At 50.0% G+C, this 25,880-nt stretch overlaps 2 protein-coding genes across 5 annotated transcripts in view; both read right to left on the minus strand.

Annotated features, from left to right (window-relative positions):
* Nucleotides 1-18,808, minus strand: part of SLA2 (Src like adaptor 2) — a 24,070-nt gene extending 5,262 nt beyond the window's left edge. The window contains exons 1-5 of one of the 3 annotated variants that reach the window (XM_022592486.3): nt 18,111-18,808; nt 15,347-15,480; nt 11,240-11,339; nt 10,765-10,851; nt 8,935-9,038 (exon numbers count right to left, since the gene is read on the minus strand). In XM_022592486.3, the coding sequence (XP_022448194.1) occupies nt 8,935-9,038; nt 10,765-10,851; nt 11,240-11,339; nt 15,347-15,437 (382 nt within the window). In that variant the 5' untranslated portion in view covers nt 15,438-15,480; nt 18,111-18,808. Of the gene's footprint in view, nt 1-8,934; nt 9,039-10,764; nt 10,852-11,239; nt 11,340-15,346; nt 15,493-18,110 lie in introns of all 3 variants that reach the window. The other 2 variants (XM_022592485.3, XM_022592484.3) reach the window with 2 other exon arrangements.
* A 2,340-nt stretch (nt 18,809-21,148) lies between these two features.
* The window catches only part of NDRG3 (NDRG family member 3), an 85,412-nt gene continuing 80,680 nt past the window's right edge, over nt 21,149-25,880 (minus strand). For both annotated transcript variants that reach the window (XM_022592483.3, XM_022592482.3), the window contains one exon: nt 21,149-23,800. In XM_022592483.3, coding sequence (XP_022448191.1) covers nt 23,619-23,800 — 182 coding nt within the window. In that variant the 3' untranslated portion in view covers nt 21,149-23,618. The remainder of the gene's footprint in view (nt 23,801-25,880) is intronic.

The raw sequence follows: 25,880 nt of genomic DNA on the forward strand, positions 1-25,880 counted from the left end.
GTTCCCAGACCAGGATTGAACCCGGGCCTCGGCAGTGAAAGCCCAGAATCCTAACCATTAGGCCACCAGGGAACTCCCTGTTTTAGTTTTTAAAATCAACTTTATTGAGGTATAATTTATATAAAATAAATTGCGTATGTTTAAAGTGTACAGTTTGATAGGTTTCAACGAAAATTTTAATTTAAAAAAAGGATAACTGGCTAGAAGAGGAAAAGCACATGGTTGAAAATGAATAGAGAGAAAAGACTATATAAAATCATAACTATATAACTATATAAAATCAGGCCTCCAGCAGTAGTTTTCAGCAGATGAGGTTGCATACGAGTGCTCTTTATAACTGTCAAGTGGGATTCATTTCTTAACACTTCATCAAAGCCAAATGGGAAGAGGGTGCTTAGTGGAATAACAGTAATAACCTATTATTACTATCTAATTATTTAAAGCTATCTGTAGCTTTCATTTATTGAGTGCTTACTATGCACTTTTTATATGGACTATCTCGTCTAATTCTCATAACCACCCTGTGAGGTAGGTACAGTTATCCCCAGTTTACAGATGAGAAAACTGGCACAGAGAACCTGGAGGAAGAGCCAGTGACCCTGTCACTTAACCTTTCCCTGTGGAATGCCAACAAAATCCAGGAGTGACTTTCCCAAACCACAGGCAGTGCTCAGTTTTAGGAAGCTTTTACTTTGAGGAAGTGGTCTAAATACTCCATTAAAAGGCAGAGATTTTCAAACTGTATTTTAAAAAGCAAGACCCATGATAAACACATGGTAAACACACTTTGAATATTAAAACATAGGCTAAAAGTAAAAAATATGTATCATGCACACATTAATCATAGGAAAACTGGAGTGATAATATCAGAAAAGTAGAACTCAAGACCAAGGGTATTACCAGAGATAAGAGGATACCCTGAATTTGTATGCACCCAGTTACAGAGTTTCAAAATATAGAAGCAAAGCCAACAGTATTAACAGAAAAAATAGATGTCCATAATCATAATTGGAGATTTCAACACTCCTCTCTTAGTACTTGATAGGATAGAAAATCAACAGGCATACAGAAGAGTTGAACAATGCAGTCAGCCCATTTGACTTAATTAACAAACCTTGGGCCCAACAAGAGCACATGGAATATTCAAGGCAGACTATAGACTGGGCCGTAAAAACAGAAATGTAAAAGGATTGAAATAATTAAAGGTTTGTTTTCTGACCACACAGAATTATGAATTAATAACAAAAAGACATATGGAAAAGCCCCAGATGCTTGGAAATAACCCAGGGATCAAAGAAGAAATCATAAGCAAAATTAGAAAATATTTTTAACTAAATAAATAAATTTAAATAAATTTGTGAGCTCAGCTAAATCAGGACTTAAAGGTATATTTTTAGCTTTAAATCTTACACTTGAAGAAAAGAAGGCATAAAGTTTCTACTTTAAAAAGCTAGAAAAAGAATAAATTTAAGTGGAAGGAAATAAAAATAAAATAAATAGAAGACAATGGAGAAAAATCAAATGCTGATTCTTTGAAAAGGTTGATAAAATTGATAAAGCTCAAACTAGACTGATGAAAGAAAAAGAGAAACACCACACACACACAAATTACCAACATCAGGAATAAAGAGGGGACATCGCTATAGATCCTACACACATTAAAAGGATAACGGCACACTGTGAACAGCTTTATGCCAATAAATTCTACAACTTAGATGAAATGGACAAATTCCTTAAAAGACACAAATTACCAAAACTGACACAAGAAATAGAAAATTTGAATAGACCCATATCTATTGCAGAAATTGAATTCATAATTTTAAAACTTCCTAAAAAAAAAACTTCCTGGAAAGATAACTCTGGGTCCAGATGGCTTCACTAGTGAGTTCTATCAAACATTTAAAGAAGAAATAATAACAATTTTATACAAACTCTTTATATCCCAGGAATACAAGTTGATTTAAAAATTGAACGTCAGTGTTAACTCACTAAATTAGTAGAATAGAGGAGAAAAAGCATGATCACCTGCAGAAATGTAGAAAAATTTGACAACATTCAACACGCATCATGATTTTTAAAAAACAAAGAAAAAGAAAACTACAAATAGAAGGTGTAATAATTTTCTATTGCTGCTATAACAAATTACCATATATATAGTGGTTTAAAACAACAAAAAATGTGTTATCTTACAATTCTGGGGGTCATGAATCTAAAACAGGTTTCACTAAAATCAAGGTATCAGCAGGCCTGTATTTCTTCTGCAGGCTCTAGAGGAATGTCTGTTTCTTTGCCTCTTCAGTTTCTAGAAGCCCCCAGCATTCCTTAGCTCATGGCCCCTTACTCCATCTTCAAAGCCAGTAGCATAGCATCTTCCAATCTCTCAAACTCTTACCCTCTTGCCTCCATCTTATAAAGACCCTTGTGATTTCATTGGGCTCATCTGGATAATCCACGACAGACTTCCTATCTCAAAATCCTTAATCACGTCTACGAACTCTCTTTTGCAATGTAAGGTAAGTCATATTCACATGTTTCAGGGATTAGGACCTGGACATCGTTTGGGGGGGCTAGTCTGCCTACCACAGAAGGGTACTTCCTCTTAACCTGACATAGAGCATCTGTGAAAAATCTATAAGTAACATCATACTTAATGGGAAAGACTGAATTTTTCCTTCTAAGAACAAAGCAAGAATGTTCTTACCACGTTACTTGTTATACTAGAGGTCCAGTGCAGTAAGGTAAGGAAAAAAAAAAAAAGGTATATGAATTGGAAAATAAGTAGTTAAACTATATTTATAGATGTGTGATCATAGATGTAGAAAATCCTAAGGAACCTACAAAAAAGCGACGAGAACTAATAAGTGAATTTAGCAAGGCTACAGGATACAAAGTCAATATACTTTGAGAAGTATGGAGTAAGGTCCTTGCTTCCTTTTCATTGTTTTCTACCTGACTCTGGAGACTCCTTGACTCTGTACCTTTAAGAAGAATCTCTTCTGGAGCTGTGCTGTGACACTGAAAAAGCTCTGTGGTTGGGAAAGGGATACATATCTGAAACTAGGCCCTGGAAGCCAACCAACCAGCTGAACTAAGTGACCAAGTTCCTCTTTGGGGCCTGGTTCTCCAGCCACCCCACCCTGGCCACTGTCATCACAGTTACTAGAACCAGGAGGGGTCCTCACAGCTACACTGAGGATCTGACTGGTAGACTCAGAGATAATAAACAAGCTCTGTCAAGCCCATGTGGGGTTGTCCACCCTGCTGTGGGGACAGGTCACCTACCAAGGCCACCTTTGACTGCCCTGTGTGCCTGCTATCCTGCTGTTCCTTCTCACTGCTGCTCAGCTGGCCCCAGATATCTATGGCTGGCTCCCAGTTCCAGGACGTCTTTTTTTTTTTTTTTTCTTTGGTATGCGGGCCTCTCACTGCTGTGGCCTCTCCCGCTGCAGAGCACAGGCTCCGGACGCGCAGGCCCAGCAGCCATGGCTCACGGGCCCAGCCGCTCCGCGGCATGTGGGATCTTCCCGGACCGGGGCACGAACCCGTGTCCCCTGCATCGGCAGGCGGACTCTCAACCGCTGCGCCACCAGGGAAGCCCTCCAGGACGTCTTTTAAACTCGGACTCCCTGATTTCATATCTCACCCAGAGTCACACACTATAACACCCCTACATCCTATAACCCTACCTGTGTCTCTAAGACACATTAGTTGACCTCTCAGTCCTGTTTCTTCCTTTCTAAAGGGGGATAATGATTGTCCCCGCCTCAATAGATTGCCACAAAGATTCAGGTGGTAAAGTAGGTAAAGCATTTAGCAGTGTCTGGCGCATAGCAAGCATCCAGTGCCCTTATCAGTTCTCTGGTTCTTTGTTCACGCTGTTCCCTTTATATGGAACACACTTCCACCTGCGTAACGACCAGCCTTCCTTTTACAACTCAGTTCCTACTCAGGCAACTCCTCTCCAGAACACCTTCTCTGCCTGGTAGAAACCCCAGCTCTAGGCTTGCCCAGACAAAAGTGCTAGCACCAAAGGTCCTATTCTCCCATCGTCTGTCCCTCAACACTACCCCACCCCACCATATAACCAACTGTGAGCCTCACAAGGGATCGTCCTAATTTATCTGCCCACCATCTTCCCATCTCAGAAAACAGCAGCACAATCCATTCATTACTAAGCTCCTAACCCCGGCATCATCCCTGGCAGCTTCCATTCTCCCTCACCTCCCATCCAGCCCCACAGAAAACCCTACTGGCTACATTCAGAACATATCCGGAATCTAACCACTTCTTATTAGCCTGCAACAACTTCCCGTGTGGCTCCCCACTTCCGCCTCATCCCCTGCCAAATCCTCTCTTTGCAGCGTAGAGGGATCAGATCATGTCACTCCCCTGCTTAGAACCCTCCCTGTCAACACTTAAAATAAATCTGAAGCTCTCACCCTGGGAAGGCCTTGCATGACCTGACTTCCGGTGACCTTGGATCTGCTCCAGGCACACCTGCCTCCTGCTGAGGATGTTCCTCTGTTCCTCTTAACTGTCGCTTTATTGTTTCTTTGTGGCACTTGCCTTGATCAGTTGCTCAATTACTGTTTGTTCACTATGCACATTGCCAACTAGATTGTGGGCAGGGATTTTGCTGTTTTTTTAACCTCTTTATTGGTGCTTTTTATATTGTTGAATCCCCAGCACTTAGAACAGTGGCTGGCACAGAGTCACCATGCAATATTTATTTGTTGAATGAATTACTGAGTCTCTGTGATAAACACTGGACACGGCCATGATACAAGCAGACTTGAGGAGTCCTTGCCACCATATGCACTCCTACCGCTGTGAGCACAGATGGTGTTGGGGGTCAGTCTACCCTACCCCAGCTCTTCATCCTCTCTCCTCCCCCCAGCGTACATACATGCGCTCATTTACTCATCCATTTATACAGTAAACATGTGTTGAACGCTTAATACAAGCTGGCACTGCACTAGCCCCAGACACGGGTAATCAGATCGTCATACTCCGGGGAAAGAAATACCGTCCCTCAGCACATCCCTCAGCCAGAATTCTCCTTTATGGTCCTCATCTCAAGTATTTAGTTCCCCTGCTGTTAGACCGCATACCCTGACTTTAAGAAATACGTTTATTGCAGCTACAGAAGAGGTCTTTTCAGGATGCTGTGGGAGTTGAGAGCAAAGAGTGACAAATAACCTGGGGAAATGGCATTGCAATGGGTCGAGAAGGATCAGTGTGAGTTGGCCAAGTGGAGGACTGGAGGAGAGGGCTTTCCAGGCCCTGAGGGAGGCTCATGTGCAAGGATGCAGCAGTGGAAAGAACAAGGTGTGTTCATTCAAGGAGTGTTCTGGTGGGCAGTGGGCCAGAGGCAGGCTGTGGGAAGGAATGGTAGGAGCTAAGGCTGGGTGCAGGGCCTGGAGGGAGACCCAGTGGGAAAAAGGCAAGGAAAGTATGAGGTCCCGGATTCCAGAAAGCTCCAGCAGCCTTAGCCAGTGTCACACCCTGGCCTGCAGTGACCTGTGGGCTCAGGAGCCACGTTCTCCCAGGTGTTCTGATGATGCCGGGAGGAGGGGAGGGGTCCACAGTGGTGTGAGGGGGCACGTTAAAACCTGTTTGGGGGACGTAGGTCTAGCAGGACCCTCTGAACTTCTTCTGAGACCTCTAAGAAGCTGATAGCGTCGAGGATGCTGCACCTTGGACCCTTGACCGTCTGAAGCCTGAGGGCAGGAATCACAACTTATCAGGCCTGACTCAGAGGAGATGCTTTTAAGTGCTTCTCGGCTGACAGAATCATAGAGGTGAGTCCCTCAGGGGCAGGAAGCGTGTCTTGCTCATCAGTCTCTCTTGCAATGCTCAACACAGTACAGACACATAGTAGGACAGTAGGAAGGCAAGAGGGTGACGCTCTAGGGGTCTGGCCCTGGCGCTGACCTCTGGAGCAGTCCTGGGACCTCCACAAACTCTTTGTGCCCCTTCACACACCAAGGTTTTCGGCCTGACTTGGGCCCTGCCATGGCTCCCCCCAGGCCTAGAACACAACCAGGTATGCCAGAGGGACTCTGGGAAAGATGGGGGGTCTTCCCCTCCCCCTCCAGACTCTTGAGTAGTGTTCTTGGGAGCTCAGTGGCCCCAGGCCTTCCGCCTTGGTCCACCCACAGGCTCAAAACCCCTACAGAATTTTCTTCCCACAGGTACGTCTGGATCTGGGGCCAAAGAAGAGCTGATCCTGATAGCACTCACTCACTGGGTCAACAGTTAATTACCGTTATATATGACAAGATGCATTACGTAAACATGAAAAACATTGTCTCTCATTACTTAATTTTGGGTTCCCTAGACTGGAACTGTGTTTTCAAACTTAAAAGAACATGAGAACCATCCGGAGAGCTTGTGAAGGAAGCAGATTTCTGACCTCTGTACCCAGCAGTCTGATTTGGCAGGTCTGCGGCGGGGCCTGAGAGTGCATCAGCAAGACGATCCCCTGACAATTCCTGTACGCTCAAGTCTGAGAACCACCATCCTGTGGCGTCACGCGGGCCCGTACAGATTTAGCGTCAAACTTTTTTTGACCACAAACCACATATGAAATTTTACAGTGACCCAGAACACACTTAAAATTATCGAAAACAAAAAGTTTGGTGAAGCAACATTTTCCCCAACCCCAGTGATGCATCCTAATGTTTTCAGCTATATTTCACTTTCAACGCTCCCTGGTCCAGATCCACTAAACCAATGGGTTTCAACCTTGGCTACACATCAGAATCACCTGGGGGGCTCTTGTAGCTTCCAGGGCCCAGGCCACACCCCTGACCAATTAAATCAGAAACTCTGGGGGGGGGGGGTGCAGCCATCAGTAATTTATAAATCTCCCCCAGATGATTCCAACACACAGCCAAGGTCTAGATCAGTGGTTCTTAAAGCTGGACCAGTTCTTTGTTTTAACAAACCCTCCAGGTGTTCTGATGCCCACCCAGGTTTGAGACCCACTGGTCTATAACCACTGAACCAAACTGATTTCTTGGCCCACAAACGGGTTGTAACCTGCAGCTTAACAAACACTCTCCAAAAGGAAGCCCAGGATGAGAGATTAGAAATTAGTACTGGGAAATTGCCTTTCCTGCAGAATTGGCAAATTCTTCCTTTTTCGATAATGAGAGCTGCATTCTGATCTATCCCTTTTTGGTGTTGCTATGGGGAACCTCAGAGTCAAATCTAACCTTAATCCCAGCAATTTTGTGGATCCTTAAACATCCTATGGATTCTTTACACCTTGAACTTATGCAGTGCTGTGTATCAATTATGTCTCAATAAAACTGCAAGGAAAAAAAAAAGATCCTATGGATTCTTATCTGCTTTCTCTTTTATTTCTCCACCAGTTCCTCTTGTATATGTGCCTTCTTAGAAAAGGGGCTCAGAGAGGCAATAAGTTTCAGTCACTATGCTCTTGGGGTTGAACCAGGCCAGAGAAGGGGTGTGGGAGGGGCAGCTGAGCACGGAGCACTTCCTGTGGCTTCTCACACTCACTGGGGCCCGGTCTACAGTGCCCCCGCCCCCAACAGCACCGCTATGGTTTCCTGTTTGTAGCTGTTGCACTTGAGCCAGCCCCCCACCCTGGCCTGCCTATGGGTGTATGTGAGAGATGCTGGCGCTGCCGGGAAAATAGTAGGAGGGGCTGGGGAGAGGTCAACCCAGGGGGCTCCCAAAGGAAGGGAAGGAGAGGCAAAGACACGCACTGGAAGGGGCCCCAGGAGGGAGACTGAGTAGAGAGCAAAGGACCCTGATGATGCATCAAAGTGAGTTCAGTTAAGGGAAGCACAGGCAGCCCGTCCTCACTCCTGAACAGCTTCTCCCTAGTCTGCCCCTGTGCTTGTAATGCTACCATTACTGTCACAGGTGAGCCTCTCTTGGGTGTCTGAAGTGCGATGAACCTCAGCGGGGTTTGAATCCCAGCTCTGCACTTATTAGCTGTGTCTCCCCAGGCAAATCCTTTCTCTTCCCCAAAATCTCCAGTTCCTCATCTGTAAAATGGGGACGTTGGAAGTACAATCCCCACAGGGTTGTCTGAAGGCATTTACAGAGCCTAACATAAACGAGGGCACTGCCACTCCTTCAACGTCCCTCTCTGTCCCTGCTGTAAGGGACTCAGGGCAGCTCAGGGAGAAGCAGGGGCATCAGAGACAGACTCGACTTCGTGTTTTGTTTGCACCTGGGGTGGGAGAAGTCCCATATGAACGTGCAGTGTGACATGTCCCTATCCCTCTGTGGGCCTCTGTTTCCCCATCTGCACAGCACAGAGAGGAAGATCATGAGGTGACTCCTAGTGGGTTTTCTGGCTCCGACTCGCTGGTGACCCAAAGCACAGAGACCTTGTCAAGAGATCAGGGTCATGCTGTGTCTTGGGGAGGGAGAAATCATTGCTGGTCAAGGCAGAGAAATCCTGTGACTATACTCTGTTACGAGTCCTGGTTGCTAAAGTGTTGGCTGAGCTGGATCCCTCCCGTGGGCAATTCACACCACTTTTAGAAATGCAGGTTATTGCCCCATTTTTTTTTTTTTTTTTTGCAGTACACAGGCCTCTCACTGTTGTGGCCTCTCCCGTTGCAGAGCACAGGCTCCGGACGCGCAGGCTCAGCGGCCATGGCTCACGGGCCCAGCCGCTCCGCGGCATGTGGGATCTTCCCGGACCGGGGCACGAACCCGTGTCCCCTGCATCGGCAGGCGGACTCTCAACCACTGCGCCACCAGGGAAGCCCTGCCCCATTGTTGATAGGCTTTCACGGCAGCAACATGTGGTCAGTCAGCCAGACTGCCCGACTCCAAGGCCAGGTCTCCAGCCCTCCACATGTGGCCTCCTACCTCTACCCCCAAGTCACATCACACCTGGCTCTTGGCATGAAAGGGAAAAGCCCATGGCAGACTGAGCTTACCCACCTCTCCTGGTCTGGCTCTCCCGGATGAGGAAGGCCCCTCCTGGGTTTCCAGGCAGCAGCAGAAGTTCCTCAGCTTTCTCCCGGCTCAGGCCCTCATATAACCACCTGGGGGCGGGGAGATGAGCAGAGAGAGGGTCGGGGGTCAGCCTGGGGGTGGGTGGCCCAAGACTCTACTGGAACCTCTCTTCCCTCTGTGGGCCTCAGACTTCCAAACGTCCCATGAAGAGCCGGCCTCAGGTCTCTCAGGGCCCCCAGCTTTGTCCTTGTCCTCCGAGGCCCCTGGAGCCAGGACCATCTCATGGGGTCAGCCCCAGCCTTTTCTAACTAAAGATCTCATTCCCAAGTGGCCAGGGTCTGGGGGCAGGTGAGGTGATCCCAGACCCTCTCCTCTCACTGCCCAGTCCCCCCAGCACCCCTACACCATCCACTCACCTGTATAAGCCTTCACCTCTCCAAGAATTGCCTCTCTCTTTATTTTTAATTTTAGTAAATATTTTATTTCAACAGTTTAAAGTTTAACTTTGTAGCCAAAAGGTATGCAGGTGAACATTTACTCATTATCACTGAAATCTAACTTCCACTGTAGCTTATTTGTGGGTAGAAAGTTTGGAACTAGAATGTTCAAGACATTCTAAAATTCTGGAAAAAATCACGTAGCCCATCAACAGCCATACGTGCCTCTTCCAATGCTGGGATTGTTGATAACTCTGAGCCCACACCTTCCTTTTCTCTCTTCACTTAATCAATCCCTCACCTATGTGTGTCCATGAAGGACTTCACTGCAGTGAAAAGTTCAAGGAGTCGTGCAGGAATGTTTTGGTTTACAGTCCCTCAGCTTCTTACTGTCCCCAGAGTCATGTTCGGGGGTCCCAGGCAAAGCCTCCAGAAGCCAATTTGATGGAAATGGTTGCCTCCCTGTCATTTTGTGAAATGCCAGAGTCAGGGTTGAGTTGATTCCAAGTAAATAAAGTAGAGAAGCTGTGATTCTCTTGGGGCCAGCAGCAAACTGAGCCTAGTTTTATAGTAAATAAAATACATCATTCATACGACTTATGAAAATCGAGGCTATAAATGAAGCACAGGCAAGGAAAGGGGACTCTTAGAGGTAGTCGGTGTTTCCTCTGTTTAAACTTCACGCCAGGCTGTGGAGGCAAAACCCTGCCCCGCAGGCCCAGACCACTGGGAGACGCGAGCTGATTCTATGATGTGTCCACATGTCTCAGGATCCTATGTTGCTTCAGAGCCAGACATACCACGAGCTTCAGAAAGGAAGGCCATCCAGTGTGGGAGCCGTGCTTTTCCTCAGAACTGAAGCGTGGCTGTCACAGCACACACAGTGACATGTCCCTGGCTCCAGGTTATTCACTGCCTTTCTCTCTCGACATAGAATTTGCTCTGCAGTCAGTCTGTCACTTACTCTGGGCAAGGGATGGCTCATATTTTTTGAGAGACCCTGCGTCCCCGAGTCCAGCCCTCCTGAGGAAGTGCCTCTTGGAAGGGCAGCCCGAGGAGGTTCTCTGGGGACATTTATGCAGGCTGTCCCCACCTCCTGCAAGTCCCTTCCAGCATTCTCCACCACCAGATTCCCGGCCACCCTCCAAAGCCCAGGTGCCACATCTCCATGAGGCCTTGCCAAGCCCTCTTCTCTGGGCTCCCATGTCTCCCAGGCTGACCTAAGAGTCAGTCGTCAGCTCCTCTGGAGGGCAGGGTCTGGGCCTGATTCTCCCCTGACCCCAGCTTTGCTCAGCATAAGACTGGGCGTGAAGAACTACACTTGTGGGAGGAGAAAGCAGGAAGCTCCCCAGAGGCAGGGCCTGGGGTGTGAACTCACCCATGGGAGATTTTGGCCACGTGGATGCTGGGGAAGATGTACTCTCTGCCTGAGATGTCCGACAGCACCGTCCACCAGTCTCCATCCCTGGAGAGAGAAGGGCGAGGGGACCCCTCTCAGAAGGGCCAAGGCCCTGGGCACCGCTCATCTGGGATTCACAAGGACCCTCCAGGTTAGGTCCTGCGGCCACCCATCCCACCTGAATTTCCCAGGTTTCCTTGCACCAGCCAGTCTGGGTACCTCCTGGGCAGTGAATGGCCTGATTCAGGGCCCCCCTGCAAGGCCCTGCGCACCCACTGCTTTTCCCTACAGGTGTGTCAAGCTGCCTAAAATCCCACCATTACAGTGCTGTGTGAGCTCAGCACAAAAGTCCATGCTCTTTTCCCCTGGAAGGGGCCCCTCCTCCCACTAATGCATCTTCGGGGATTGGGGGAGGGGAGAGACCACCCCACCCCATGCCCTCAGGGGGACTTACTCAGAGATGATGGTCAATGGCTCCCCCAGTCTCAGAGACAGCTCTGCCTGCTCGCCTACCGGGAAACTGCCCAAGGCCACAGCTTTGGCCTGGCTCCTCTCTGGATGGAGGGACAGAGATGGTCACCCTCTGGCCAGACATGAGTTCCAGTGGAGGCTGGGCTCCCACCATCAATCCTTCCACGGGCACCCTAGGGCGGCATGTCTGCTGGGATCCTGGGATGGCAACCTGGAATCTGATGCTTTTCCATAGGGCTCTGCAGAGCCCTGGGGGTGCCCAGACATCTCTTGGGGGCCCCTCGGGGAAAGGACTGGTGTGGCAAGAGGAGTGGGGCTCCTGGCTACAATCCCATTTTTATACAGATCGTCACAGGAGATTCTGATAAAGGAATTCAGCAAGCTTAAAGCCGACAGCTCTAAGCAGGTATCAGCCTGGATCTCTGAGCTCAGCTTCTGAAAGGCACCGATGAGGTGGCCACCAGATGGACTAGGTTTGAGGGGCTGGGAGGCGGCCATGGGAGGGGGAGGGCTCCCGGAGGGGCCCAGGAAATCACTGACCTGGACGGGCTTTGTAACTCTGGAGTGCCGTGCATGTGGGCAGAGTGGCTCTCCTGTGACCTCTGTCCAGAGCGACAGGCGTAGGTCTGTGCTGCCCCCTCAGAAGAGGTGCAGCCCCAGGGCCCACTGGGACAGGCCTGGCCCAGAGCAGACACCCAGCAGGAATGTGTGTCTCAGTCAAGTGTCCTGGTCACACACCTGCCACCTCTTCCTGAGCACCTGCTCTGTGTCAGGGCCTGACGGGTGCTGTATGTGTCACCTCCATTCAGCCCCATTGCACAGCAAGGCAACCGAGGCTCCATGGGGCAGTCTGACAGGGAGGGTGGGCACAGCTCCTATGCCACATCACCCTGTCCCTGTCCTCCCACGGGCCCAGGGTCGGGGGACTGGGCTGGACAGCAGCAGCACGTCTCTGAAAGGCCCAGACTCCCCAGGAGGCTGGCGTTCAGAGAGGGAGTCACAGAGACAGGACACCAAGCCGCCGCACCCTACCCCATCACACCAGGGCTGGTCCTGAGCACGTGATGGCCTTGAGGTCCAATTCAGAGGTTGGACAGCAGGCAGGAAGCGGCTCCCTTAGCACAGAATGCTCATCCCCTCGTCCCCAACTCCAGGACCAGCCTGCCCCGACCATCTAGACCTCCTGATGCCTGTCCAGGCCTACTTGTCCTGAAAACACACGGGCTGCAGAGCACCCTTCACCCACCCCCCAGCGCCCTCCCTTCTCTTCCTCCTACCCCATCTCAGTAGGGGTCTCTGCGTTAGGCTATGAGAAGCAGTGAGGTCAGCAAGAAAGGTTTATGTGCCTCACAGATGCTCCTCAGAGGCTGAGAGGCCTCTGTGAGGCCCTCTAGACAGAGCTGGGGCCCCAGGAAGTGAGAGAGGGAGAGCAGAGGACAGACAAGGACCCAGGGGACGGGTGGGACAGACACAGAGCTGGACACTATGTGGGCTGAGGGCCTCTGGGACATGGGCAGAATGAGACTGTGATTCTGGAAATGGACCAGTTCCTACATGTCCTCCCAGACACACATGGAGACCCCCGTGGTGACCCCAGACAGGAGCTCCTCAGAACGTAGGGCCTGGCCATCCCTCGGTGCAGGGAAATGCCTGCCTGATGCCCGAATACACGGTACAAGTAAGTCTGGGGAGGGTGTCCTCTGACAAGAACAGAGCCAGTGGCCAGAAGGGCCCCTCCCCCTCCTGGAAGCCCTGGCCTTGCACCCCAGGAGCCACTGAGCTGCACATGCTGTCCCCCTGATGGGTCCCCTCGGGCGGCTGAGTCACCTTCATCCTTCACTCCTTGGATGAAACGTCTCTTCCCTGATGAGTCCCTCAGCACACACTCTTGGTCAGAGTCCCTTAAAACACTGTCATCAAAATCTAACACAGTTGTAATTGATTATCGGTTTAGCACCTGTCTCTGAGGTTTGACTGTCCCTGAACACAGGGACTGTGTCCGTCTTGTCCACTACTGTGTCCCCCGGTCCTGGCACAAGGCCTGGCATGGGGTAGAACCTTCGTAGATTTTGGATGGATGCAAGGCTGATGGACAAAGGAGTTGCCCAGAATCCATGCTCCTGCTGGGACCAGGGGTAGAAGTACTGAGAGAAGCCCATTCGTCCCCTGGAGACCCTGACAGAGAGGGGAACACAGTGCCCCTCAGTTCCCACAGGCAAGGAGGGCCCCAGGACACCTGCCGGGGGGTCACCCCCTCAGCATCCTGGGCATGACTCAGAGCAGCCCCGGGGCCGCTGCCTGTGGCTAGATTCAGAGGAAATGAGGTGGGGGTCTGTGTGGTTTCCAGATCTCTTCCTGCAGGGCCTGCTGGGCCCCAGGCTCTCGGTGCACACTCTCGGTGTGGCTAGGAGGCAGCTGCCTCCCCAGCAGGAGCCTACAGGGTCCAGGGTGCCGATCGATGACCAAGGGGGCTAGGGGAGGCTGCCGTTAAAGAGAGGAGCAGGATATTGGGGCTTCCCTGGCCGTCCAGTAGTTAAGACTCCACGCTTCCAACACGGGGCTGCGGGTTCGATCCTGGGTCGGGGAACTAAGATCCCACGTGCTGTGCAGCACGGCCAAAAAGAAAAAAAATTAATAAAAAATAAGAGTATTTAAGAAAAAGAAAGGTGGATATTGGGGATGGGGGCTGAGGAGCAGAAAGGAAGCCCCAGCCATTGCAGAGGACTTTTCAGTTTGGGGGAGAGCCTGCCAAACACAGGTATCCAGTGTGGCTCTGCAGTCTTCTACTTCTGTTAACTGTGTGTCTGTGTCCTTCCTCCTAGAAGTGCTGCTTGGTTTAGAGTAATCTTGTTATCTCTGATGGCTGATTTTATGCGTCAACGTGGCTAGCCCACAGTACCCAGATATTTGGTCAAACACCAGTCAGTCTAGATGTTGTTGTGACACTATTTTTGAGACGAGATTAACATTTAAATCAGTAGACTTTGAATAAAGCAGATTACCCTTCACAGTGTGAGTGGGCCTTATCCAGTCAGTTGAAGATTTTAAGAGAAAAAGACTGAGGTCCTTTGAGGAAGGGAGAATCCTGCCTCCAGACTCCACTGTGGAATTCTGCAGCATTAACTCTTCCCTGGGTCTCCAGCCCTCTGGCCTGCCCTGCAGACTTCAGACTGGCCACCCCACAGCTGCGTGAGCCAATTTCTTAAAATAAATTCTCTCTTACACACGCGCACACACACATTCTACTGGTTCTGTCTCTCTGGGGAACCCTGACAAATACATTATCGAAAGCAAATCAGAATGTGATTTGAGAAAGGATTTGTGGGCTGTTTCAGGGAACAAGAAACAAACTGGGGCTGTAGCTCTGACATCAAAGTACTAGATATTGCAGGATACTTTGATTGTCTAATCGTCCTAAAAACTAGCATTTTTTTAGTCAGGACTGCCTCAGAAAACCACAATTACAGGTTCAGCCCATGCATTGCATGAACTCATTTTTTCCAATCATCATAGCTCTATTTTGCTTCAAGTATTTCACAGCACCTCTCAGGATAAGAGCATTTCTGTCCAGTAGGACTTTCTGCGATAATGGCAATGTTCTATAATTGTATTGCCCAATAAGGTAGCCACTAGCTTCAAATGGCTGGAGAGCACTTAAAATATGGCTGGTGTTACTGAGGAGCTGAATATTTAATTTAATTTAATTTAATTTTAATTAACTTCAGTTTAAACTGAAATAGCTACATAAGGCTAGTGGCTATCGTAATGGACGGTGCAGCTTTGGAGAGCTATGGGTGTGGGTTGGTCTTAGGGTTGCAGCTCAGGCTCTGGATAACCTGGTTTAGGAGGGGGGAAGCCATGGGAGATGGCTGGGGGACCATCACACGCTCCTGGTTAGTTCTGGTCACTCTCACATTTTCTAGTTTATCTGGTTTAATGTTCTGACCACTAATATGTAAGCTTCCTAAGAGCAGGGACCCCGGTTGTGTGGTTCATGGGGAGGTCCTGGTATACAGCAGGTCCTCACTGATACTTGAGGCTGGAGTGGCTGCTCAGGAAGGGCCTGGCTGCCCCGGGGCCCTCGGCCTACCTGCTTGCATGGGCTCAGGCCCCTGGCCTTGCACACAGGGGCTCAGGCTTGGGCTTGGAAGGGCTTTGCCCCTGCTGGGCTGACTTCCCATCGTTCCTCAGCAGAACACCCAGAAGTGCATCACCAAGAGAAATCTGAAAGAGATGCTGTGATGGGGACAGAGCCATGGCTCCCAGCCTGGTGCCCAGACACCCTCCCTCCCCAGCTCAGCCCTCCTGACCTCCTTGCTGACACAAGCAAATGAGATCCCTCCCATCAGGACCAGGTTCCAGCCCCTCCACCAGGCTGTTAAGGCTTTCTGCAAACCGGACCCTGTTTTCTTTGCCTCCCATCTCTTCTACACTGTAGCCGTGCTCCATTCTTTGTTCCTGGGCCTTTGCGTGTGTGAGGCCCCCTCCCATTACTGGAAGACCCTTTTTCCACTTCGGGCCTGTCTGGATCCCACCCTTCTCCAGGAAGCTTTCCCCGAATCCCCCAGCCCTAGCTGATCATTCCTATGGCTACTCAGAACCACTGCCTGACCTGGGATCACATTCTGCCACTGGGTGGCAGGGGCCAGTGACAGGACAGAGTTCACGCTAGGCACACTGGGACCCACGGCTAGGTGGGCAAGGGGGATCTGAGGGGGCTTGGGAGCTGGCTGGCATGTCTCACGTGCTAAGGTGACACTGAGCACACTGTTACTGGAGTCACAGGGCAAAGTAAGACGCCTGGGTGACTGTACGATACAGTGATGACTTGCAAGCCTTTACAGGATTGGTTGTCGAACCACTTCCCTCTCTTTGCCTCCATTTCCCGAACATCTGAAAAATGGGGATAACAATACCCACCATACGGGTCTGAGAGATAACTCACGTGAAGAGCCAGGTCAGGGCCTGCTTTTCCTTTTTCACGCTCCGAGTGTCACTTCCCCAGAGGCCATTCCTGGGGACCTTCCCTTTTCTCCCTCTCGGGGCTCCCTGTTGTGCTCTTCCCAAGTTTTAATTATTCACATACTTGGGTGCTTGTTTAATGAGTCATTATCCTATAGCTTGTTGAGAACAAGGACCTCTCTGCCCATTTCCTCAGTATTTTCACCCACGGAAGGTACTTGATACACATTATCTAAATGGACGAAGTGATTATCAGCTCTTTGGACAGGTGTCTTATCCTTAGAATAATTTAAATTCCCAGGTTTCCAGGGTAATGCCGATTTTTTCAAACACTATACGTATTAAGATGTTGTAGGGAGATGGTTTCATTCTTTCAGACGGTTTTCAGTCTCTTCGTTAGAGACAAGGCATAATTATACCAGTTTAGGGACATAGCAGGCTCCGTCCTTGCCTTTGACCCTTTTCCCACACCTGGGTGAGGACGGGTGTCCGTCATGATGGTGGAGTGACTCCCATGGCCTCACGGGCCTTCCTGTCTGAGGAGCAAGGATCCGGCCCTGGAGAATGGAACAGCTGTCTGTAGTCTCGTGCCATCCACATGCGGATGACGGCATGTTTGCTCCTGCCTCCCGGGGGAGTTCCGTATTCACGGGACAGGAGAGCTCTTTAACACAAAACAGGCCCACCATTAGGGAATGGCTCCCGGCAGCCACTTCCTGCTCCAACTTTGGGATCCTGAAGCCTTGGCAGCCCGAGATGGCGCTGCTGCCTCCTGGGGTCTCTGCTTCCCTCAATGCCAAGGCACCCCTTCAGGCCAGGTTTTCAATAGTCTTTTCCCCTTGGGTATGGGGCACATGCTCTGTGCTTAACTATGCAGACAGGGGTCCAGAAAATCCCTGGGAGAGATCACTCCTGGGGAGCACGAGTGATTCAGACCAACCAAGCTCGAGCTGTGTGACCTCAGGCAAAGCGTGTAACTTCTCTGAGTCTCACTGGTGAATCTGGGATAATACTGACTCCATGGGGTTATGAGAAGAAGTTGAGGGGCCTGGCACGGAGTGTGTGCTCAGCAGAGGTTAGTCTCCTTTCCCCTGCTTCAGCAAGACAGTCACCAACCACACTGAACCCAGAGACTTCTCCCCGCTGCAGGCGGTGCCGAGGGCTGGGCCCGAGAGGCAGGAGAACCCTGCACTCAGGCCGGCAGAGCCCCCAGCACTCTGCCAGCTCCCTTCACCTGGCCCCATCAACGTCAGGAGGCCTTCTAGGGGCAAAGTGAAGACCGTGGGTGGGCAGATCTAGAAGGGGGGGATAGTACTGGCCCCAACTTTTAAGAATCTAATCATAATTGTCTAAGTGTCTGAACAACTTACTGCATGTTAGGTAGGCACTTTCTAGGGGACCCAGGCATGGGCGGAAGCGAAGAGGTAAAGGCAGCCGCGGTCAGCACGTGGAACATTTGGTGTTTTGACCACAGTACTTGACCCTTTGAGAGGTCGGCAGGGTTTGAATGCCATTCAAAACAAGGGCCAGGGCCCAGGGAGAGCAACCTCGTGCTCACTGTTCGGAGCTGGTTAGTGCAGAGCTGGATCTACAATCCGCGTCTTTTGTGTTTTTCTGAAGATAATTTTCTGCAGATAATTTCTCAGTGGCGGCGTAAGTGATAAATTTGGATTGAGCTGAAAGGAGACCTCCCTCCCTTTCAACTGAGAAAGATCACCCTTTTAAGAAGAATTGTAGACTCTAGAGCTGAACGTGTCTTCAGAAGTTATAATCTAGACTCCTCTTATCCACTGACGCTCTGTCCCAACCGTAAAGCCCACTCCCAGTCTTGAGGGGACCATCCTTCCTCACAGTCCCAAGGCCGTCGGAAAACAAAAAGCAAGCATACTTACTGTTTTCCTGTCATCAGAGGCTTGGGGCAGGGGCTCGGCTAAGACGCGTGCTTTAGCTGAAGAGGTTAGGGCTTTGGGGGGCCCCTTCTGGAAGTCTGCCAATGTCCTTAGTCCTAGGTCACCTGGGACCCTCTCAGCCTGGGAGTCTTCAGGGAGAGGCTCTCGATATTGCTTTGGGGAGCTTGGCATCTGCCTGTGGTCAGCAGTCTGTACCCCGGGGATGGGACAGGAGCCCCATGCTCCTTAGAGACCTCCAACTGGCTGGCCCTCCCAAGCACAGCCAGGCCAGGAAGCAGGCCCAGGGCTCTTCAAGCTCTGTCACAGGATCCTTGGGGCTCCCAGCTCACATCTGCAGGCTCTGTGGTTCTCACAACCACCCGTTTCCTCTGACGGCATCACAGACCATCGAGGAGCCACCTTCCCCAAGTTCCTGTTTATGGGGGAGAAGCAGCTGCCTCGTCCTGATCCTGGAGGGAGAGGTTTCTCTCTGACTTTGTGGCTTGGTCTGATCCAAGGAACACAGAACCAAGCGAAATGAGCAGGAGTTTCCCATGCTTACCTGGTCTATTATAATCACCTGAGGGGCTTGTTGGTCTGATTCCTGGGATTCCCCCACATCTTCTGAATCCAAGTCACCAGAGGAGCAGCCCCAAAATTTGAATCTTAAACACTCCAAGAGATTCCTTTGACTAGCAAGTATGGGAAGAACTGCCTTGGAGTGTCCCAACCTTTAATGTGTATAGGAATACCCTGGGGATCTGGTTAAACAGCAGATTCTGGTTCAGTGGGGTTCCAGATTCTGCATTGCTAACAACTCCCAGGCGATACCCATGTTGCTGGTTTGGGAACCACACTTTGTGTAGCAGGACCTGGACAGTGGTTCCGCAAGTGTGGTCCCTAGGCCAGCAGCCTCAGCGTCATCTGGAAAGTTGTGAGACACGCCAGTTCTCAGGCTCCATCTCTCATCTACCCAGTCAGAAACTCCATGGTAGGGGGCCAGCAACCTGTTTTCACAAGCGCTCCAGGTGATTCTGATGCACACCCTAAACTTAAGAACCACTCGGCTAGGATAAAGAATCTCTGATAGAACCCCCTTTGATTAGTATGTTTAACTCAGTCATTAAAATTTAAATTTAGGGAATTCCCTGGTGGTCTAGTAGTTAGGACTCCACGCTTCCACTGCTGAGGGCCCAGGTTCCATCCCTGGTTGGGGAACTAAGATCCCACAAGCCGTGTGGCGTGGCCAAAAAACCAAAATTTTTTTTGAATTTAAATTAATAAAAATCTCAGCTCATTAGTATCTAAATAACCACCCATTCACTGCCTCCCCATTAGGGGCTTAGCAATCCTGGAGACAGATGCTTTTAACGCGAAACGGCTATTTCACAGACAATGCAGCCTTTTCTGGGGCCTTGAGCACACCTGGGCTCAGGTTCTCCCTTTCTCCCCGGAAAGGCTGGTTTGAGATTTAACTCCTGCGGCACCTGGCGTGGAGAGCTGAGGGAGCCAGAGTGGAGGTTCTAACCAGGATGTTAGGGTGGGTGACGGCCACTCAAGGATGTGGCCTGTGGCTGGGAGGGAACTGATCACAGGCCCACCCTCCTGCTCTTGCCTCCACACCACCGCGATGTCCATCTTTTCATCTGACAGGCAGACTTTTGGACTGGCCTTAAGGAGAGGCCCATGAATGAGGAAATAGGGAATGACCATCTATGGTCTCAAAAAAATCCCACCATATCCTCTCCCGTTCCACCCAGGGAGGCACCTGAGAATTAGAGAGTTTAAAGCCTAGATCTGCTGATTTGTTAGTTTTTTGACCATTTGTAAATTGGTTACCTCTGGGCCTGTTTTCTCATCCACAAAACTGGAATAGGGTCTACCTTACTGGCTCAGTAGGAGGAACATTCAGGAAGGTGTAAGGGCGCAGCCTGTAGTTAATAAAATATGAAAATGCATCAATTTTGGAAGAACTGGGAACTTTTTCTAGCTAGGTGTCCTTGGCCAAATCACTTAACCTTCCTCAGCTGTTCTTTGTCTGTAAAACACACTGCCACTTTGCAGAGTTGCCATGAGACCTGGGTGAGACAATCGATACGGAAAAGCTTCACACAATCATCTTGGGTAGGGAGCATCTACCTGGCCACTTCCTTGCCTCTCACAAAGCAGGCACCCCAACTTTTTTTTTTTTGGAATATATTGAATAGGAAGAAAGGAAATGAAAATGAGAAGAGGATGAGTGTGGTTAAGGACCAGCCAGTTGGGGCCCGACTCCAGGCACACAGCCAAGGTGGGAAACAGGCAACCATCCCTGCCAATGTGTAGCCAAGGCAGCTGGAGCAAGGTGGGTTCGTAGAGCAACTGTGCCCATGAGACCACCTCCAGCTCTGGAACTCTGCTTCTGCCTGTTTTGTAAGGACCTCAGCACGGTCACCTGTATCGGCCCACACGCATTTGTTTCCTGTCCTCTACCAGGATGGACAGGGTCGAGTCATTTTACAAGCGTCTGCCACAGACACAGCAACCTCGATGTAGTGGTAGCCGCAGCCCCTGGACCGTTCAAAACTGACCTGAGATGGCTGCCTCCTGAAATTGTCCTTGGTGGGTATGAAGACAGCCCCTTCTGGCGAAATACAGTCTGGTCTGTTGCAGGAGCCCTGGCAGGTGGCTGCATATTACTACATGAGGGGTAGGAGGTGGCAACTGCACAAAGAGGGCAGAGCTGAGATGCAGAATGCCTTTCCAAGATCTCGGCTTCTCCCGCATCACCTCACGGTCAGGCTTCTCATGGTCAGGTTTTCGGTTTGAGAGGAACATAGGCGTGTCAGATGGACTCAGGGTTCAATCTCGGCTGGCTTACTGGTATGACCTCGGGCAAATTATTTATCCTGGGTCTTGGTTTCCTCACTTTAAATGGGCAGTGCTGCTGGGTGGATAATCATCAGGTATGTGAGGATGCCCAGCACGGAGCCCATACGCAGTCACTCGGTACCCCCTGAGCCCCAGGAAGTGGCTTGAGAGAAGTCACACCAGCCACCGTGTAACAATGAGACATATACAGCTTTATTTCATCATCCATAAAAAGCTGTACTCTGACAGAGCAACGCATTCCGTACCTCAGCAGAAAGCAAATGCTACATCTGAAAAGCCCCTTCCTAAGATCAGGACTGTGTAGCCCTTCTCTGTGTAACATCTGATCTGAATGCCCTCAAAGCTGGGCCCTTACTGGGTGGTAGCTGCCTTCACCCTCCTCCTGGTGATACTCTCTGGGTGGCTGTGACTCCCTCACATAGCAGCGGACTGAGCAAAATTCTACCCGGACAGGCTGCCCTTACAGATTGGCCCCTTCCCTCCTACAAAAGGGCGTTCACAGGAATAACTTCCTGAGAAATGGGTTCTGACTTTCATTTACCTTCCATTAAGTCTGCTGAAATCAAGTCTATACTGTTCCTCTCTCCCCAGCCATTTCCTCATCATCTATATAATTTTCAGGCTCTACCTCTCCCTTCTGGGGCAATCGAGGGATGGAGAGTGTTCCTCCTGGGCGGCGCTTCCTGCAGACGTCTGGTATGTGGTACCAGACACTGCAGAGACTCAGTTTTGTTCTGACAGAGCAGAGGCCTGGAATTTCATTTTCCCCTTCCTGTGCTGAAAAAGTCCAGTGATTAAGCCACACTCACTCCTTGGGAAAAACTCCACGTTGCATCAGAACCTCATCATTCATGGGCTTCTAAGAGAACATATCCCTCCCTTTTATTCACAGAATAGTATATGTGAATTCATTTGGAGAGGAGAAGGTGGCTAGCCACCCGGACTGCTTCTCTATGTAACAGGCTCCCTTCTGTTGGTCACAGTCAACAATCCAAACAGGAATTATGATCTTCCACATTCCTCAGAGCTGCTCTCTCCTGAAGTCACTTTGCAGATCTTGTTGACCAATATGGAAGCAAAAGAGAATGCAATGGCCTACCCAACCTAGAAAACTGTTCTGCATATTTCCCCTAAAAACACCACCGAAAATGCAAAAAAAGTCCCTTTTTTTTTGTTTTTTGCAGAAGCTCTACAAGAAAGCCTGTCTAAAATCACAGAACTACGCACACACAAACACAGACACGCGTGCTCACACACATACATCAGGATCAAACAATCTTAGCTACACAGTTGGGAAAGCACAGGGAAAAGCTGGCAAGAGAAGATGTGGAGATCTGATGAGCTGAAGGTGTTGGAATGCTACAGTAATGGCATGGAAGTGGCTCTCGGTACATACAAACAGGGGGGCGGGCAGGCAGAAAGGATGATTAATCCAGGATACCAGGAAGAGAGAGTCAGTGGCCATGCAAGACTTAAAGATAGATAGACGCCAGTCTGCTGGATGAAGCGTTATATTATGGAGTGGTTGTCTGAAGGAGGACGGGCTTGCATGACTTAAAGATAGATAGACGCCAGTCTGCTGGATGAAGCGTTATATTATGGAGTGGTTGTCTGAAGGAGGATGGGCTTGCATGACTTAAAGATGGATAGACGCCAGTCTGCTGGATGAAGCGTTATATTATGGAGCGGTTGTCTGAAGGAGGATGGACTTGCATGACTTAAAGATGGATAGACGCCAGTCTGCTGGATGAAGCGTTGTATTATGGAGCGGTTGTCTGAAGGAGGATGGGCTTGCATGACTTAAAGATGGATAGACGCCAGTCTGCTGGATGAAGCGTTGTATTATGGAGCGGTTGTCTGAAGGAGGACGGGCTTGCATGACTTAAAGATGGATAGACGCCAGTCTGCTGGATGAAGCGTTGTATTATGGAGCGGTTGTCTGAAGGAGGATGGGCTTGCATGACTTAAAGATGGATAGACGCCAGTCTGCTGGATGAAGCGTTATATTATGGAGCGGTTGTCTGAAGGAGGACGGGCTTGCATGACTTAAAGATGGATAGACGCCAGTCTGCTGGATGAAGCGTTATATTATGGAGCGGTTGTCTGAAGGAGGATGGGCTTGCATGACTTAAAGACAGATAGACGCCAGTCTGCTGGATGAAGCGTTATATTATGGAGCGGTTGTCTGAAGGAGGACGGGCTTGCATGACTTAAAGACGGATAGACGCCAGTCTGCTGGATGAAGCGTTGTATTATGGAGCGGTTGTCTGAAGGAGGACGGGCTTGCATGACTTAAAGATGGATAGACGCCAGTCTGCTGGATGAAGCGTTATATTATGGAGCGGTTGTCTGAAGGAGGACGGGCTTGCATGACTTAAAGATGGATAGACGCCAGTCTGCTGGATGAAGCGTTATATTATGGAGCGGTTGTCTGAAGGAGGACGGGCTTGCATGACTTAAAGATGGATAGACGCCAGTCTGCTGGATGAAGCGTTATATTATGGAGCGGTTGTCTGAAGGAGGACGGGCTTGCATGACTTAAAGATGGATAGACGCCAGTCTGCTGGATGAAGCGTTATATTATGGAGCGGTTGTCTGAAGGAGGACGGGCTTGCACGGTCCGGGGGGGGGAGCGTCCGCTTAGCAGGACACCTCCATGGTCTGGCGTCTGTCCAGAACATCAGGAGACTCAGAGGATTCTTGAGCTCCATCTGACTGATTGCTGGTGACAGATCGGCTGAAGGCACTTTCTCCAGAGCCGATGCTACTTGAGGTGGAGTGGGTCCGTGATCGGGCGAGCCGGGTCATGCTGGCAGATGGGACTGTAAGAAAGAACCAAGAGGACTATAGGAGGGAGCCCTGGTTAAACTCAGCTAATCGAGAAGTTTCACCAAAAGCTTTACATTTCGCTTTCCCAACCCATTTAAGGTGACACCGGGACAAGACATAGCCATCCCCACTTTGCATTACTGGCTCTAGGTGAGGGGCTCTAGGCAAGGCTGCTTTAATCCTCTGGTTCTGGTTGGAATCTCAGCTGATTCTAGTCCACAGCAGAACAAGGGGAAACCTAAGTCCAGAGTATTGCCTCTTAGCTATGCCCATGCCATTCATAAGGTGATTAGGAAGGAGGCTTTGGGAACCCAAGTAGGTAACCAAAACCTGCAGTGCATGCAAGACTAAACCAAAGAAAGACAAACCACACCACACAAGTATGAAGGTGTTTCACAAACACAGTGCAAGCCCGATACAACAAGACTACCATCCGTGTCCACAGGCGACCCTTGCTACCTGGGGAGGAGACATGTAGGAAGATGAGGTGTAGGGAGGGCAGGCGGGCTGGTCTCTGCACAGGGGGTGAGGTACAGGCTGCCTGTGAGCAAGGGCACGGGAGGTGGCTGTTCAACTCAGACTCCTGCCTACTGTCACTGCTTTGTCTGTAAGGTCCCTCCAGCTTGGCCAGGAAAGGGCCTTACCTGGCATACCCCCCCTGCCTATCTTTCTGAGACACGAGCCACTCCCCCAGCTGCCATTTCAACGCAGGGGTCCGAAGATGCCATCACCTGCAGTTCTCCAGGCACAGGCTCTGACGCTCCTAATTGAGAATCCAGTGTCTGGGGGTTAACTCAAGGATCAGTAAGTAGGTGGTGGTGGTGGAGGGGCCCTGCCTATAAAGTTTCAGCTGCCGCTGTGACCCTGGCTGTTACAACCCGCTGCTTTACTCCTGGGGGGACCAGGGCGGGACCTGCAGGCTAACTCGCACAGGGCACAACGAGCCACGTTCTATCGGGCTCTCACTGCACAGGAAAACCACGGACATGCTGCGGGCAGCCAATGCAGCCAGGAGAGCATGGCTGGGAGGCAGGGGCAGGGGCCAGCATAGAGAAAGGTACCTGACTCGGTGCTCAGGTGACTGAGCTGCACATACGGGACTGGAAGCAGGATGGACACAGGAAAAGGCAGGTTAGTGACCCGACAGTGCCAAGCGGCAACCTTGGCTGCCTAGCAGACACTGACAGAACACTCTAAGCCAGGGGTGACGTTTTATTTTAAGGCCCCAGAAAGGAGGTGAGGCCAACTGATGCTTCAGTAACATCTCAGATGTTACTTCTCTCAACTAGTCAAAGGTTTTCTCCTTCACTATAAACAGCCAACCTGCTTGGATCAGAACAGCTGCTTCCTAGGAAAGGAGAGGGACTTCTGCTCCTCCCAGAGGGATATGGGTGTGGGCTCGGTTGGTAGTGGCTCACAGACGGGGATGACACAGCCACTCTAGACGAGACATACACGAGCTGCCTGCCAGGTACAGGGCTGTACCCAGGGGCCCAGCTGCTGCCCAATCGTCATTAAACACATTGATACCAAAGACAGGAGAAAAATCACCCTACTGGATAAAGAGCTCTGTACCTGGGTAGAAGAGTTTTCTTTTTTATAACTCCAAGAAAGGAGCAAGTGTGGATATTCTGTGACAAATGAGAAAGCTCAGGGGTCTCACAATACAAGAGACCAGGACAGTGGCACATGATACGGACACATCCTTGGATTCACTCTAAAATATTCTGCAAGTTCATCTCCTGTGGTGGAGCAGACTTAACTGATTTAACTCCTTTTCATCTGGAGTCTCCATTTTGTTTCTCTAGTCCAGGAGTCATTAACCAGCTGAGTTCAGATGCAAATAACAACTTCAGATTCATAGCTAGGTCTGGCTAAGCTTCAGTGGTTGAAAATGTGGGCTCTGGAGTCAGACTGCCAGGGTTTGAATCATGGCTCTGCAGCTGAATTGTTACCCTGGGAAAGGTGCTTAGCCTCTTTGAGCCTCAGTTTCCTTTTCTATAGAATGGGACTAATAACAGAACTTACCTCTCAAGGTTAAGACTATAGAGTGCCTGGCACAAAGTAAGTGCT

This window comes from Delphinapterus leucas, chromosome 15 (genome assembly GCF_059928025.1).
Source record: "Delphinapterus leucas isolate spDelLeu-1000000601 "Yukka" chromosome 15, BTC_Dleu_Yukka2, whole genome shotgun sequence".
Lineage (NCBI taxonomy): Eukaryota > Metazoa > Chordata > Mammalia > Artiodactyla > Monodontidae > Delphinapterus > Delphinapterus leucas.